General features: G+C 38.8%; 1 protein-coding gene across 2 annotated transcripts; it reads left to right on the top strand.

The window, feature by feature from the left end:
- The first annotated feature begins 481 nt into the window (after positions 1–481).
- Positions 482–15,098, top strand: LOC131972019 (transcriptional regulator QRICH1-like). Of its 2 annotated transcripts, none has more exons than XM_059333736.1 (12): positions 482–688; positions 2,580–2,868; positions 4,070–4,159; positions 4,607–4,747; positions 4,845–5,624; positions 5,717–5,894; positions 6,929–7,083; positions 7,195–7,309; positions 7,659–7,767; positions 8,573–8,721; positions 9,675–9,765; positions 13,752–15,098. In XM_059333736.1, exons 2-12 carry the CDS (start codon positions 2,614–2,616, stop codon positions 13,936–13,938), a joined length of 2,250 nt encoding a protein of 749 aa, XP_059189719.1. In that variant the 5' UTR covers positions 482–688; positions 2,580–2,613; the 3' UTR covers positions 13,939–15,098. The 2 variants fall into 2 exon arrangements, with proteins under 2 accessions (XP_059189719.1, XP_059189720.1); XM_059333737.1 differs by having other exon boundaries at positions 4,845–5,612.
- Positions 15,099–15,329: the final 231 nt, after the last annotated feature.

Genomic DNA, 15,329 nt, shown 5'->3' on the forward strand with positions numbered 1-15,329 from the left:
ACTTTTGGCAAATTTTGTCAAAATCTAAAATTTGAATGAGAAGAATGTTTTCTCCACTAGTCTAAAAAAAAAAAAAAACAATGGCTTTGCCTTTTATGTGTCGCCTTAAAATAAATACTCCAGCAGATATTTGGTCAAAACAGAGAACGGTGTGATAAATGCAAACCACGTTGAAATGTAGTGCGTGGGAATTAACCCTCAACTGCCCAGAGCCTCCTGAGCACCACCCAAATATTCAGCGCATCTATTTGGGACCACCTTAAAAGATTCAGAAGCCAGTGAACCACTAGGAGCGTCTCTCTAGGCATAACAGTGTTTTAAGGTGGACTGACATCTAACTGATCCAGGCGGCTGCTTCGCCTGCGTGTGTCGCCTTTAACGGACCGTCCTTCGGGCGGCTTTTATCGCGAGATCACAGAGTGGAAATACCGCGATAGCACATCCGAGTTACAAATCGCTTGCCTATTGGTCTGCGGATATTGTTGTAAGATGGCGCCCAGTGAAATATGAGTGTTTGAGAAAAAGAAAAAACTACAGCTAGCCATCTAACGAAAATAAAAATAAATAAAGAATAAAGCAGCCACAGGGGAACCTTAAAAGCACTTCGCGGCCTTGCTCGTTGGAAGAGGAGCGCCGTTTCCAGGGCAACGAAGTGCAGCTCGAGCCTCGGCCCGTTTGAGGAAGAGAGGTAATGCTGCTAAGGCTAATGTTAGCACGCTAGCTGTGAGGATAACAGAAAAATGTAGTCGGTGTAACGTTACCGATAAGAGCGCTACCCCCGTTAATGGTGATTTCTGTTTATGGTCAACATGCTAAGCAGCTATTCTGTTTTTGTTTGTACACATGATCGCGATATTGCCAAATACAGCTGTGGCTGTATATTTGCAAACAACACGCGGCTAGTTAGCCGTTAGCTCGTGGTGTAATCAGCTGTTAGATTAGCTGTTAAACACCTATTGCACCATGCACTTAATTGTTGTGCGTGTGTTGTGATTATGCTGCAGTTTCTATCGCCGCCTTGAATACTGCATCGGATTTGGAAAGTGGCCGCGCTTTTGTCCCTGCTCGTACACAGTCAGATGGATTTAACCCTTTCCTATAACCATGTGTCTGTGATGCTGCTGGACAGTGATCTCTAGGTCACTTTGGAAACACTGTCAAGTTTTAAAACCCAACAGGAAAATACAAGAGAGGTTGCAAATGCAAAAAGCTCTATGTATAGCATTCTCCAATAATCGTTACACTTGTGGGCATTTGGAAAAGTGTTGTGTGTATATATAAATGACATTTTATTCCAAATTGTAATTTATCAGATAAATGTAACCTGTTTTTTTTTATGATGCATGTCGTCTCACATACATATTAAATATAATATAATATTAAAATAATCGCCTAAGTCAAAAATTGTTTTTGTTTTGTTTTTAGCCTAAATCATCTCCTTATGACGCCGGCCACTTATGGTAAAATCACCTACATCTTCAGTTGATCAGATCATGTGATTTTACCCCTTTAAGATAATGGCCTATGTCAAGTGTGTGACTTAAGCAGATTCATTATGCCTAAGTCAAAATAAAATTTGACTTAGGCAAATTTTTTGAAAATGCCTTTGTGACTTAAGCAAGATATGGTAACATTTTATTTTGAAGGTGTCTACAAAAGAGTGACATGAGCGTGTCATAAACATGACATGGGATGTGTCATGAACATTAATGACACTTTAAAGTAACATTAATGCTCATGATACTTGTCATGTCATGTTTCTGACAGGCTTGTGTGACTCTTATGTAGACACCTTCAAAATAAAGTGTTACCATATCTTGCTTAAGTCACAAAGGCATGTTCAAAAAATTGCCTAAGTCATTTATTTCTCTTAAGTTACATAATTTACACAGTGTTATTACTATCCCAATAGCCATCCTTTGTTGCATCCTTTTTGAGTGAAATTATCAATAAATGTAATAAATGTTACACTTTTGGTGAAGTTTTTTGTGTTTCCTGCAAAACTTGAAAAAATGAGTTAGGCGATTATTTTAACAGGGTGACGAAATGCAAAAAGGTCTATGTATAGCATTCTCCAATAATCATTACACTTGTGGGCATTTGGAAAAGTGTTGTGTATATATATAAATGAAATTTTATTCCAAATTGTAATTTATCAGATAAATTTACCCTGCTTTTTTTCTCATGATGCATGTCATAACGGTGTTATTCCACACAAAATACATTTGAGTTATTCCCACTTCTAGTCACCATTGTGCTGATTCCATAGAGGTGCAGAATTTATATTGCAGTGAAATAAAAGTCCACAGTGAGTAAAATGTTAAAAGAGCAAATAAACAACCTGAAACAGGTTGGGGTTCAGATGATTAACAATCAGTGCAGCGTTTTTGTCTGTTTATTTTAAATTCACAAACCATGTCCCTGTCATCTTACTTTTCAAATGCATTTGAGTCATACGCATTTTGTTTAATAAAAAATGTGATTCATAATCATTCTTTGTTGATACAGATATAGAACGTACCAAAGCAACATCTGCAACTAATTTACAGCACTTCTACATTTATTCTGCTTTTCCTCAGATCCCCAGCACAGAAGAGAACACTGTCCGCAGCCATGAATAACTCCCTGGATGGTACAGGCTCTTACGAGGAGCTTGTGAGGCAAAAAGCTCGGAGCATCCCTCAGCATCGCATGAAGGAGTTCCTGGAGTCTTTGGCCAGCAAGGGCCCTGATGCCCTGCAGGAGTTCAGCCAGCAAGGTGGAGACACTACAACTACCACCACCACTATGGTCTACCAACAAGAAGCCAACTGCATCTACACAGACAGCACAGAGGTTGCAGGATCATTGTTGGAGCTGGCTTGTCCGGTAAGTCGGTGCAATTATTGGTCACAAATATGTTCTGATACCATTTTCTTCATCACAATGCTCATTCAGATACCAGAAGTTGAGTATCGGCCAATACTAAGTACTGATTTGATACCAGTGTGATTAAAAGCCCTGTTTGGATGTGACATGATTGCTTTTTATGTTGTATACTCTGACTCATTGTACAATATGGACAAATACTTGTGGTTATATAATAATAATAATAATACATTTTATTTGTAATGCACTTTACATTACAGGAAATCTCAAAGTGCTACAGGTTAAAAGCATAGCATTCTAATTATAAAAAGGATTTTTTAAAAAAAGGATAAAAAAAAGAAAAACAGCTAAAAACAGAAAACATACATACATAATCTAAAAACCATCTAGATGGGAGGAACCAAAGGTTTTGCTAAAAAGGAATGTTTTTAGTCCTTTTTTAAAAGTCTCTATGGACTATGGTGCAGGCTTTTCTTTTAACCAAGCAGGAGCACACCTTACTCAACTAATTCAATTAGCTCAACTCTCCTGAATCAGTTGATTTGTTGTCTAAGTTGTACTCTTGCTTGGTTGGAACAAAAAGCAGCCACGCCGGCCCTTTCATGGATCCGTTTGACAACCCCACAATTGAAAATGAACTATATGTGCGTGTGTGACAGATTAAAAAAGCAAGACAGCCCGCTAGCCAGCCACCCCTATCATTGATTTCAGACACAGCAATCTTTTTTTCTGGAGCTGATTATTAAGCTGACTCTGGCTTCTTTCTTATCTCCAATACCTCTCAGGCAGGATGTGTAGGAATGTATAGCAAGTGACACATGTAGTTGTTTTTCCTACTTAGGGTAAATGAGCTCATAAATGATTGACGATGTGGTGCATTTTAGAATATATTGGCAATTATGTCACATTGAATCTTGACTTGATAGTCTACCAATGGTCTTTAGTACAAACAAAATGTTTAAATCAATAATTTAATTAAATCGTGACCTGAAAATGAAAAGTCTCATTTAATTGTGACACCCCTAATGTGACTGGTACATAACCTCACATACTCGTCAATATTAATGCCAGCATTTTAGGCTGTATCAAAGGCACATGTTATACTGGTATTGGTATCAAAACAACTCTATTATTCACGACGCAATTTGTTAAGAGCACTGTCCTTGAAATGAATCACTCTGACGGACACTGTCTTCTGCAGGTTCAGGTGCAGGTCCAGCCGCAGCAGCAACAAATACAGGAGTCTCAGCAACAGACTGTACAACAGAATGCTGAGCAACAGATAGTGCAGGTTTGTCCTTTTTATTTACCTTTTGTATTGAGTTTTATCATTCATGTTCACTGTGTTCCATATACCGTATTTTCCGGACTATAAGTCGCAGTTTTTGTCATAGTTTGGCCGGGGGTGCGACTTATACTCCGGAGCGACTTATGTGTGAAATTATTAACACATTATTACCGGTATATCATTTCACATGTTATTTTCACACTAAACCGCAAGAGGGCGCTCTAGGCAGAGTATGAGGATGAGTCTGACAAAAGCGACGTAGAAGAAGAAGCGCAGCATCTTCTACCTCCGGAGTTTTTGGAGTTGTTTAAAAGTGACACCGAGGATGAAGATTTCATTGGATTTTAGTTTTTTGGAGTGACACGGATGGACTACGGAGCGACTTATAGTCCGGAAAATACGGTAATCTTTGTTCCACTAAATTTGTTTATCCATCATCTCTGTTTCCAGGTGCAGATCCAGGGTCAGCAGCAAGCTCAGATGCTGGGTCAGGTCCTCCAAGTGCCCTCTGGCTCCCATCAACAGCTTCAAGGTGTGACTACTGCACAGCTGATTCAACCTGGGGAACTCACAGAGGAGCAGCACCAACAGGTAGACATAAACGCACACAAACACTGAACATTATGGTAGAATTGCAAATGTTCTCATTCACTAGATTTTAATTACATCTCCCTCCCATGTGTTTCAGCTGCAAGCCCAGTTGGTTGCAGCCGTTGCAGGAGGCCAACAGATTCAAATACAGACAGTGGGGGCCCTATCACCCACTCAGCAGCAGGACAGTATTGAGAGGAGGGTACTGGGAACCACCGTGGCCACATCACAGGGAGCAGGTGTCCTCCAGCCAGCCAAGAAGCGTAAGGTTGACATGCCCATCACTGTGTCCTACGCCCTTCCTGGTCAGCAAGTAGCCACAGTCCTGGCTATCCCACAGGGACAGGGCCAGCAGCAAAGCTACGTGTCCCTGCGACCGGACCTTCTAACTGTGGACAGCTCCCACCTTTACAGTGCCACAGGCACTATCACCAGTCCCACAGGGGAGACCTGGACAATCCCCGTTTATTCTGCTCCTGCCGGCTCCGGAGGCCGTGAGCAGGTCACACACATCGCCATCCCCCAGGAGGCCTATGGAACTGTTCAGGTCGCAGGGCCAAACACTTCAACAACAACTACAATGCCAACACAAGTTACCATTGAAAACGACAAGCTGAAAAGTCAAAGTCAGACAGTTCAGGCCGTTTCCAGCATAACGAGCTCCGGGGGAATGGGAGGCCAGGAAGAAGTGGTGCACACACTGGCTGCGAACACGCTGTTTCCTGCCCAGCTGATGAATGGCAACATCCACATACCAGTGGCAGTACAAGGCTACTCTAACGCTACACAGTCCCTGATCTGGGATCCACAGCAGCAGGTGCTGCACACACAAGGGCTGACAGGGCAGGAAGCACAGCAGCTGCAGGTACTATCACAGGTGCTATGTATGTCTTTTTATCACGGTCACACCCATAAATAGAAATGTATTTTTTGATTGCATGAAGTAATACAGTTGGTGTGTGTGTGCAGGGTCAGACAGTGGTGACGGAGGTAGATGGCCAAGGCCAGCAGCAGGTGCAGGTGCAGGAACTGCTGCTGCCTGCCACCCTGAAGCCAGAGGAGGGGCTGGACGTCTGGCGGCTCTGGGCTCAGCGGAAAAACATCGAGTTGGAAAAATCTGATAAAAATAAACTGGCGCCAATTGGCCGTAAGTGCATATATACACTTTTTATTATAGAGTTAAGATTTGTTGTTGATGTACATATGGGTGGTTGATGTTAACTCAAATTCAAAGTGAAAAAAAGAATAATTCACAAATATATGTCAAATGACATACAATTTTATTCCCTTATATGTGAATAATTCAAAACTGAATGTGTCCATTTCTAATTCTTCATATATTTAGCATATTATTAACTTTTTGGTGTGGTAGTCCTAAAATGTGTCCACCGGTGCAACAAAATAAAGAATGTCATTATTTAATTCAGAGAATGTTGGACAGATGAGATAGATAAGCCCAAGGCATATTAGTTATGAATATTTTTATCAATTTACATTATTTTCAATGATCAATCAATGTAAATTGATAAAAATATTCAGATCAATGCTTTAACTGCGTTGTACCAAAGGACTACCTTAAGACGACCAGTTCCAACACTACACGGAAATGGTAATATTATGAAAATATTTGAGACAGAACTGATCCAGAGATGTCTTCTGTCCTTCCTGATTCTGGAAGGACCCCTCTCAGTAATGGGGTGGTCACATTAATGCCTGTTTTATATCTACATAATGCCGTTGCTCCAGGAGGACACCAGTTTTCCGGACAAAATGTAATGTGTCATAATAACTCTACATAGGGACCTTAACACTTATATCCTCTAGATTCATTAAGTAAACACTCGTATGACATGCATTCAAGTATTTTAATGTATTTAGATTAATTTTTCATTAAATTACAGTTGTTTTAAGATAAGTAATGCTACCTAGGACAGTTGCACCGGTGGACAAATGTCATGTTCAAAACAGAATATTTGCATAGTTGAAGAACGATACTCATTGTTTGCAGATTGATTAGATGTAGAAGAATAAACTGCATATTAAAACATTAATTTTAATGAAATATTATCAAATTTTAGTAATATTTGTCACTGGGAACACAAAAATTGAGCGTCACGTCAACCACCCATATGCATTGCTATTATACCTTATATTACGGATTTGTGTGCATGTGTGTTTTAGGACGCCAGGCGCTGCGTTTCCAGGAGGACTTGGTGTCATGTGCGGTAGCCGAGCTCTGCATGGGTCTCTCTTTGATGACATCAGAGGCTCGGGGGATGGAAGGAGAGACTTATGAGTCGGATGTTCTCTACTACGTATTTCTGTGCATACAAAAAGTAAGATTACAAACTCACGCATATACTCGAACACTCATTCATCTACGCTGGTTTCGTTTTGTTCACTACTCTGTTTGACCGCATGTTTCTTTCTGCAATTTTCCCCTGCAGTATCTGTTTGATAACGGTCGCGTGGACGACGTTTTCTCAGATCAGTACTACACTCGCTTTGCTCACAGTCTGCACCAGATCCTGGAGCCTTGGAGACCAACAATTCATCCATTAGGTGTGGAAAAAGTTGTTTTTTCAAATCTTGTGTTGACCTTCAATGTGTGTTCCTTTGCAACGTTTCATCATCAAACGTTATCTCAGATACAGATTAAATAGTGAATACATGAACCTTCTGAGTTTGAGGTGTCACCAATCAATATTTCTGCTTCTACATTTTACTAGCCATCCGCAGCTCTCCCTCTTAAACTCCTTTGCAGAATTCTGTTGTGATAGCAGTCATCACTGATTAAACATTACAGATGAAGTGATGATTTGTTTCCTTGTAACTAATAGCTTGTGCATTGCTTACCCAATTTAATTAAATTTCCAGGTCTTTATAATGTGCTCTTTGTCTCCCCTACCAGGTTATATTATCCCCAGTCATGTGACGGAGGAGATGCTCTGGGAATGTAAACAGCTGGGAGCTCATTCTCCCTCAACGCTGCTCACAACTCTAATGTTCTTCAACACCAAGTGAGTTGGGCCATGTTCACTGTAGTCTTCACACATCACAAATTCGGGGCTATTTTGTCGGTTTTTGACTCCTTTTCATTCTGCCTGTATAAACCACTTAAAAATCTTCACCATGAAGTGTTGGTATCATTGTTTTCAGCACAACCTCATCTATATGACCTGACTATTATTTTCATTTTGACTTACTGGATCAACATTTTGAACAAAAATAAAAAAATTTTTAACCAAAAACACGTAAAAAAAACCACACACACAAAACCCTCCCAAAACACACATAATAACACATAAAAACACACACAAAATTACAAAAAACACACAAAAACAATTTATTTTTTTTACAAAAAAACAAACAAAAAACACACAAACGCAGTCAAAAAATAAAAAAAACCACAAAATTACAAAAAAAAATCCCACCAAAAACATGTTTTTTTTTCTACAAAAAACCCACAAAAAATAAATAAAAAAACACATAAAAACACATGAAACACACACAAGAAACATTTGGACAAGGAAACTTTAGAGAAAAGCTGACAGCAGGGCTCGATGCTGTTTCGTTTTTACGTCGTGACGTCATGAAGACGTCGTGCTGCGGCTCTTTTGTGGACTCCAGAGGGTTTGACATGTACTAATACTGACTGTTACATCTATATACATAAGAACAAACCTTAACCTTTAACATAGTCACAACACAGATACAAGACACCTTCTGTTTTTCTGTGTCTCCACTCTGCCCCCCTATGGCTACCAATACAACACACACACCGACCAAATCAGTTAATGCATACACTGTTTATCTTTTTAACAGGTACTTCCACCTGAAGACGGTGGATCAACATCTAAAAGTGGCCTTTTCTAAGGTGCTGAGGCACACGAGGAAGAGTCCCAACAACCCCAAAGACAAGAGCACCAGCATCCGATACCTAAAGTCAACAGAGAGGTTCATAGGACAGAAAGGTAAGGTAACTCTATTTTAACCCTCTGAACCCCAAAACATGCCCATTAAATATTCAATTCAATTCAATTGGCTTTATTGGCATGACGTAACAATGTATATATTGCCAAAGCAAGCATCAGAAAAAAAGATAACAAGATAAGGAAAGCAATATTTACAATAGATTATTATAATTCTGTTATTCATTTTAAAAGAAAAGAAAAACTAATAACAATAAAAGAAAGCAATATTTACAATCATTGAATTACAATCAACATATAATTTATACAATCTAACTGTCACAGCAAAAAAAAAAGAAGAAAAAATAAAAACAAAACAACCAACAGCTGTGTGTCACTCGCTGTCTCTCAGTGTGTGACAGGCAGAAACATAGACTGCTGCTAATCTAATCTACAGCTCTGTGACTCTTCCCCGAGGAGGAGCAGCAGTTTTTCCTCATCTGACCATTTTAAAAAACCTTTTTTTGACGGATTCAAATTTTTGGAAATATGTTTGTCTAATTAGTTCATATTTTTTACATTTGGTGAGGAAGTGTAGCTCTGTCTCAGGCTGACTGAATAAATAACTAAATATCAATTCTAACCCTTTGAACCCCAAAACATGCCCATTAAATATCAATTCTAACCCTCTGAACCCCAAAACATGCCCATTAAATATCAATTCTGCCCTCGCAACACCACTGAGAATCCATTAATAACTCTAATGAGAGCAGTAGGAGCAGCTAGAGGACAAGGAAAGAAATGCTTTGTGCTACTATAACCGTTATACTGCACAATTATTTTTTTTTAGCTTGCCCTACTTCTTATTGTGATTGTGATGCTTCAATAGAGGCGTACTACTTTTATATTGCAGTGGAAAACGAGGCCAGGCAGGAGCACAAAACACTGCTAAGGGTTCAGATGAGTCAAGGATAAATAACAATACTTATACTGTCTGTATATTTTTCTCTTTTCAGTCACAGACGACATGTACTCAGAGCAGCTGGAAGACCCAGAAAATCCACTGCGATGCCCCATCAAACTCTACGATTTCTACCTCTTCAAATGGTAAATACATTAAAATTTTTATTGGAAAATGTAAAGGGGGAACCACGTCCATTTCAAAATACACAACCGGTCAAAAGTTTTAGAACACACCAACTTTTCCAGAATTTAATTGAAAATGATGCAGTTTAATGTCTCAGTGTACTCTGAAATTAATGCACATTTGCTTTATTGAGCATGATAGTGTTTTGAAAGTTAAAAAAAGATTCAAAATCACATTTTATGTTGGACTAAAGGACTAAAAAAAAGACACAAAATGACCAAAAAAAGACACAAAATGACCAAAAAAAGACACAAAATGACTTACAAAGACACGAAAAGAATTCAAAAATGGACAAAATAGCCCAAGACTCCATAGAGTCTACTTCTTGTTCCCTGAATAAAGGCCTACTTGTATAATTCTGAAATGTACGTTATATTTTACCTTTTTTTATTTACCTCTGGCCGTTCACCACTTACCTTTGTACCCTTTCAAGCTGTTGATTTGCTTGATTTTCAATAAAAAACTGGAAAAATTGGGGTGTTCTAAAACTTTTGACCAGTAGTGTATATCAATGTTATACCTATGGTGTCAGACAGTTGAAAGCTGTTAGTAAACATGTACTCTCTCCCAAATCCAACAACTAGTGTGCTGAAACTCAAACTTGTGGTTTTATCTAGTATAAAGTCAGGGCTGCTCCATAGAAAGTGAATTTGGAAAGATGTTAAAGATGCCACTGAGAGTTTATGTTCTGAGTATATAGGTACATTCTTTTGATTCATTTGGGTATAAAAAGAAAACCATTCAGTGAGTCCACAGAATGCGTCTCCATTCATTGTGTTTGGAGCAGCTCTAGACTTTGTACTTGATGACATCACAAAATTGAGGAGTTTTTTTTCAGTTTAGGCGTTGTTCCTCTTTAAATGTCAAACATATTTTATGAGGTGTTAACCCTCTATGGTACGCATTATGAAAAAAATGTTTAGAGAGTCTTTTTTTGTCTTGAAATAGACCAAACAAATATAATCTGAAGATTTTGGGGTTTGTTGCCCGTAGGCAACATTGTACCATTACGGTGCACAAGTGAAAAAGAAAGTTTGTAAAATTTATTTTAACATTATTTATTTCATAAACATGTGTAAAAGATTCAGTAGCTTCAACAGGGTGCAATACATAACATTTTAAATTTAGAAACACGATAAAAGGACATTTTTTAACAAAATGTTGCCTGAACCAACGACCCATTGAAATGATTGTCTTGAACAGTCTAAGTTTATGAAACTATCTAAAATGAAGGTTTTCTCAACTATGAGCAGGAATATTTTTTTTTCAAGATGGAAAAGGGCCAGGAAATGACGTTTTGAGTGATTTTTTGTGGCACAAAATGGCAAAACTGTTTCCTTTGGAAAAGTCTGCAAAATAGTGTTTTAATATAGCCTCCTGGAGGTCATGTAACAAATAAAAGCATTGCTATTGGTTCCCTATACTCTTCCCTCTTTTTTAAAGTATCGCATCACTCAAAAACATGCATTGTATAAATTTGACAGGCTTAAAATGGATATGTTGCCTGAGAGCAACACCGAACCATAGAGGGTTAATATGTTTATATGTATGGAACATTAATAAAATATTTCATCACTTATAAATCGGTATGTGTCAGAGGAAAACTGGTAAAAATGCTTCTTTATACTACCATATAATGTGTGCACCCCTGCAAGGTTAAGGTTATTAATTCATGATGGGAGCCAGAGTTTCTCTTTTGAGGTGCTGCTGCTGCCTTTAAATAAAGCTCTTGTATTTGTTATTGACATGGGTTGTGGAGCACACGTTGCACTCAACTGTTCAAGTAGTTAAACTTGTGAAAACACCGTTGCTAGGCAACTGACAGAATCATGGATGCTTTATAATAACTCTTCACTTTCTCTTCATGATTTTTTATGTTTTCTGCCTCTTAACAATTTTCAGAGGAATAAAGGCAAGCAACTTCTGTGGCCTTGACTCTCAGCATCCTTCACAATCTGTGAACAAGGAGAAAAAGCTGCAATGATTAGTTGATAATAAATTTGCCTATTGACAGAATGAATCATTCCTTTTTTAAACTATATACTAATCATTAATTTCATCAATTAATTGTTGCAGTAATATTTCAAGCAATAATACAATCTCATTTTTATGTAGTTTTGCACTGAATGTCTTTTTGGGTTTGGATTATTGGTCAGACAAAAGATGCTAATCTAAGGCTTTGAGTATGTGTGTAAAGCACTTTTTGGTTTGTTTTTTGACATTTATCTGCATTCACACATCATACAATTGAGAATATAATCATCAGGTCCATAATGAAAATAATTGTAAAAGGAAGGTCGGGCCGGTGTAAAAATGCTCATCAGTTTATATTCAGCCAAACACTTGACCGGTAAATTTACCATTAGGTATTTGACTGGGTAATAGGCACTTGACTCGGCAGCCATTCTTGAGTAGCCTGTAATAAGACAGAGAGTATATCGAGTAGGGCTGCAACTAACGAATATTTTAATAGTCGACTAGTCACCGACTATTGAAACGATTAGTCGACTAATCAGATAATTATTAATTTTTTCTTAAATTTAGCATGAAGTTGCTTTAAATATGTGGCAAATGATAATAAACACAAGAAAGATGGGTACTTGCATCTTTTATTCAACAATTCAGCTGCTGATTCATACAAAAAATAAATAAACCTCGTTTAACGTTAAAGCTCTCTTTTAAAGCGAAAAAATGCGCTTATAAACAAAACATATCGGCTGAATGTTACTTGAATCTTACCGAGGCGAGTCAGTCTCCGTTTGGTTCAACTGCCCGACGTGCTTTCTATTTAAATGCTCGTGCATCACCGAGGTGCTGCCGTGATACGCAAGGTCTGCTTTGCAAACCTTGCAAGTCATTTTTTTATTGGCCGTATCCAGGCTAAAATGCTCCCAAACTTTCTAAGTTTTGGTACGTGTAGCTGTGTTGGACGCCGCCATTTCTGTGTACGTTACCGCTCGCGCTCGGCAGAGATTGTAATAAAGTGAGATGCCTCACTCTGTTGGAAAAACACGTCTGGCGACAATAGTCGACAATGGAATTCATTGTCGACTATTTCTATTATCGATTTTTGTCGACAACGTCGTCGAATCGTTGCAGCCCTATTGTAGAGGTCGACCGATATATCGGCCGGTCCATATATCGGGCCGATATTTGCGTTTTTTTACTTGCATCGGCCGATACGTGCGTGCGTTCTCCGATCAATTAGCCCGTTTCACTGAGCCAACAGCAGGCAAGGCTCGGTGCAACATCTGCCATTCTCTGGTGAGCTGCTGCTGATACCAGAAAAAAGAAAAACACATCAAATATGTGGATCATCTGAGGCGCCACCACCTCCAGGCCTTTAACAATATACACATTGTTTGCTATCCAACTGTTAATATGCTTTGTTAATAAATGTTTCTTTTTTGTTTAAATTCAGACTTGTGTAACATTTGTTATCATTGTGTCATTTTTACCATGTAAATGGAGGGAGAAAAGGCAATATCAGCTTCGAGAATCGGCCCCAAAAAAATCAGCAGCACATATCGGGGATCGGTTAAGAATGATGTCAAAATAATCAACATCGGCCTTAAAAAACCCTATCGGCCGACCTCTACGCCATTGCCGCCCCCATTTTATTTTCATGAAATCAAACCTATTTTAGATTGTTCTGCTTTTGACAATAAATCAATCCAGTTTGAAGTTCCAGCCCTAATGTGAATAAGAGCCTGATTGTAAAAACATTGAATTTCCCTTTTAGGCCACGATGATTCACACTGACATTAATAGACTTTAAAAAAAATCTATATGACAGCACACTTTTTCAGTAATCTTTTCTCTCAGTTGCAGGTAAAAAATGTTAAATAAAATAGCATTGTAGGCTGAAACTGTTCCTCTGACATTGATAATTTAAGTGCATTGTGAAAATGTGCTCACACTTTGTTCTCTGTGTTCTCTGTGTCAGTCCGCAGAGTGCTAAAGGTCGCAATGACACCTTCTACCTGACTCCGGAGCCCGTGGTGGCTCCCAACAGCCCCATCTGGTACTCCACTCAACCGATCCCAAAAGAACAGCTGGAGCAGATGCTCGCCCGCATCCTCGTCATCCGGGAAATCCAGGAAGCCATTAACATGTCGGAGAGCGTGCACTAGTCAGACCGGAGGAGAACAATAACGGACTAGACTCTTCCTCTTTCTCTTCACCAAGCCTTTGATTGCTCATTATCAGTAGTTTTCTATTCTCTCACACCCTCTTGTGGTCTTTAAGGGTGGCATGTATATGTTTATATTCATTATGTGTCAGCGTATATTACATTCAAGGACTGTACATAACAACAATACAGATAATAATTTGTCTTATTGAGGCAATCTCTCGACCTTAGCACCAAGTTTTCTCGTTCTCTACTCGTTTGGCCAAAGGATGTAGTGTCTGATCTTTTTATTGGACCTGGACTCTAATTTAAATGTTTAAACTGTTGGTTCTCCTGACCAATAGGACTTTTCCTTCCCTTTTTTTCTTTTAATCTGTAATATATGTCATATATATTTTCACTAAGGGGTTGGCCTGCGCTATGCTGCTTTTCATAGACTTCCCTCTTTGTTGCTCTTCTTCCCCTCATCTGCCTTGGTCACTGTTAAGTGTCACAGTGAATACCTCAGTGGTATTAAGACTGCATTAAGTAGCCACACAAGTTAAAAGCTCATTTTCATATTATGTGGATTCTCCTTTTTTCTTTTCTTTTAAAAAAAAAGAAGGTATTTCACTCATTTGTGTTGAATGAGGTTCACACATGGACTCCGCGAACTCCAGAGACGACTTGCTTGTTAGTGATTTCTGCTCGCTTTCTGTTGGACTAGCTCAGCAGCATTGAATCACATCAGGACACAGACTTTATTGCAATACAGTGTCGCCACTTCCCCAGCAGCTACTGGCACTTGCCTGGCGATAGAGACGTGGCAGAGGGAGGGCGAAAGGATGCTGACTGCCGCTGGATCCTCCTTTCTCTCTTCATCTGGCCACCACAAAGCCCCAAAACTCACCCGGAGAGTGATCTATTGTATCATACATGTTTATTACATGGCAAAAGAAAGACTCTAAAAAAAGTGGGTTAGCCCTTTATGTTCTATAATGTATAATACTCATAGCTCCTTCATGTACTGTAATGGTTTCAGTCATCTAAGGAGAATGGCAGTGCCTGTGTGTTTTTGAAACATGACCTTTTTTGTACAGCCACTACACCATGTGTCTGCCTTTCTAGCAAGTCTGATATAAAATGATGCTCAATGATTAAAAAAAATCTAAATAAAAGTAATCATGCAGCATCACTTTATCTATACAGGAGATGAAAGATTAAAATGAATCGTCCAGACGTATTTGTTAGCAGGGAGGTAGCTTCTGGAGCTACAGCCCTGGATGTTTATTCAAAAGGCCCAAATCTTTTTCTTTTTAAAATTACTGTAATTTCTGCTCAGTCTCTTTGCCTGGAACAGCAAATCAAGAGCACTAAAGACCTATTACTGGGAAATATCCCCATCTGTAGGTC

Source organism: Centropristis striata, chromosome 5, assembly GCF_030273125.1.
Source record: "Centropristis striata isolate RG_2023a ecotype Rhode Island chromosome 5, C.striata_1.0, whole genome shotgun sequence".
Lineage (NCBI taxonomy): Eukaryota > Metazoa > Chordata > Actinopteri > Perciformes > Serranidae > Centropristis > Centropristis striata.

Excerpts from the sequence above, each read along its gene's own strand:
- LOC131972019 (XM_059333736.1), top strand. The coding sequence starts at position 2,614 with ATGAATAACTCCCTGGATGGTACAGGCTCTTACGAGGAGCTTGTGAGG. Across the intron at positions 7,768-8,572 it reads CTAATGTTCTTCAACACCAA|GTACTTCCACCTGAAGACGG; the intron begins GTGAGTTGGGCC and ends TCTTTTTAACAG. Across the intron at positions 8,722-9,674 it reads GAGGTTCATAGGACAGAAAG|TCACAGACGACATGTACTCA; the intron begins GTAAGGTAACTC and ends TTCTCTTTTCAG.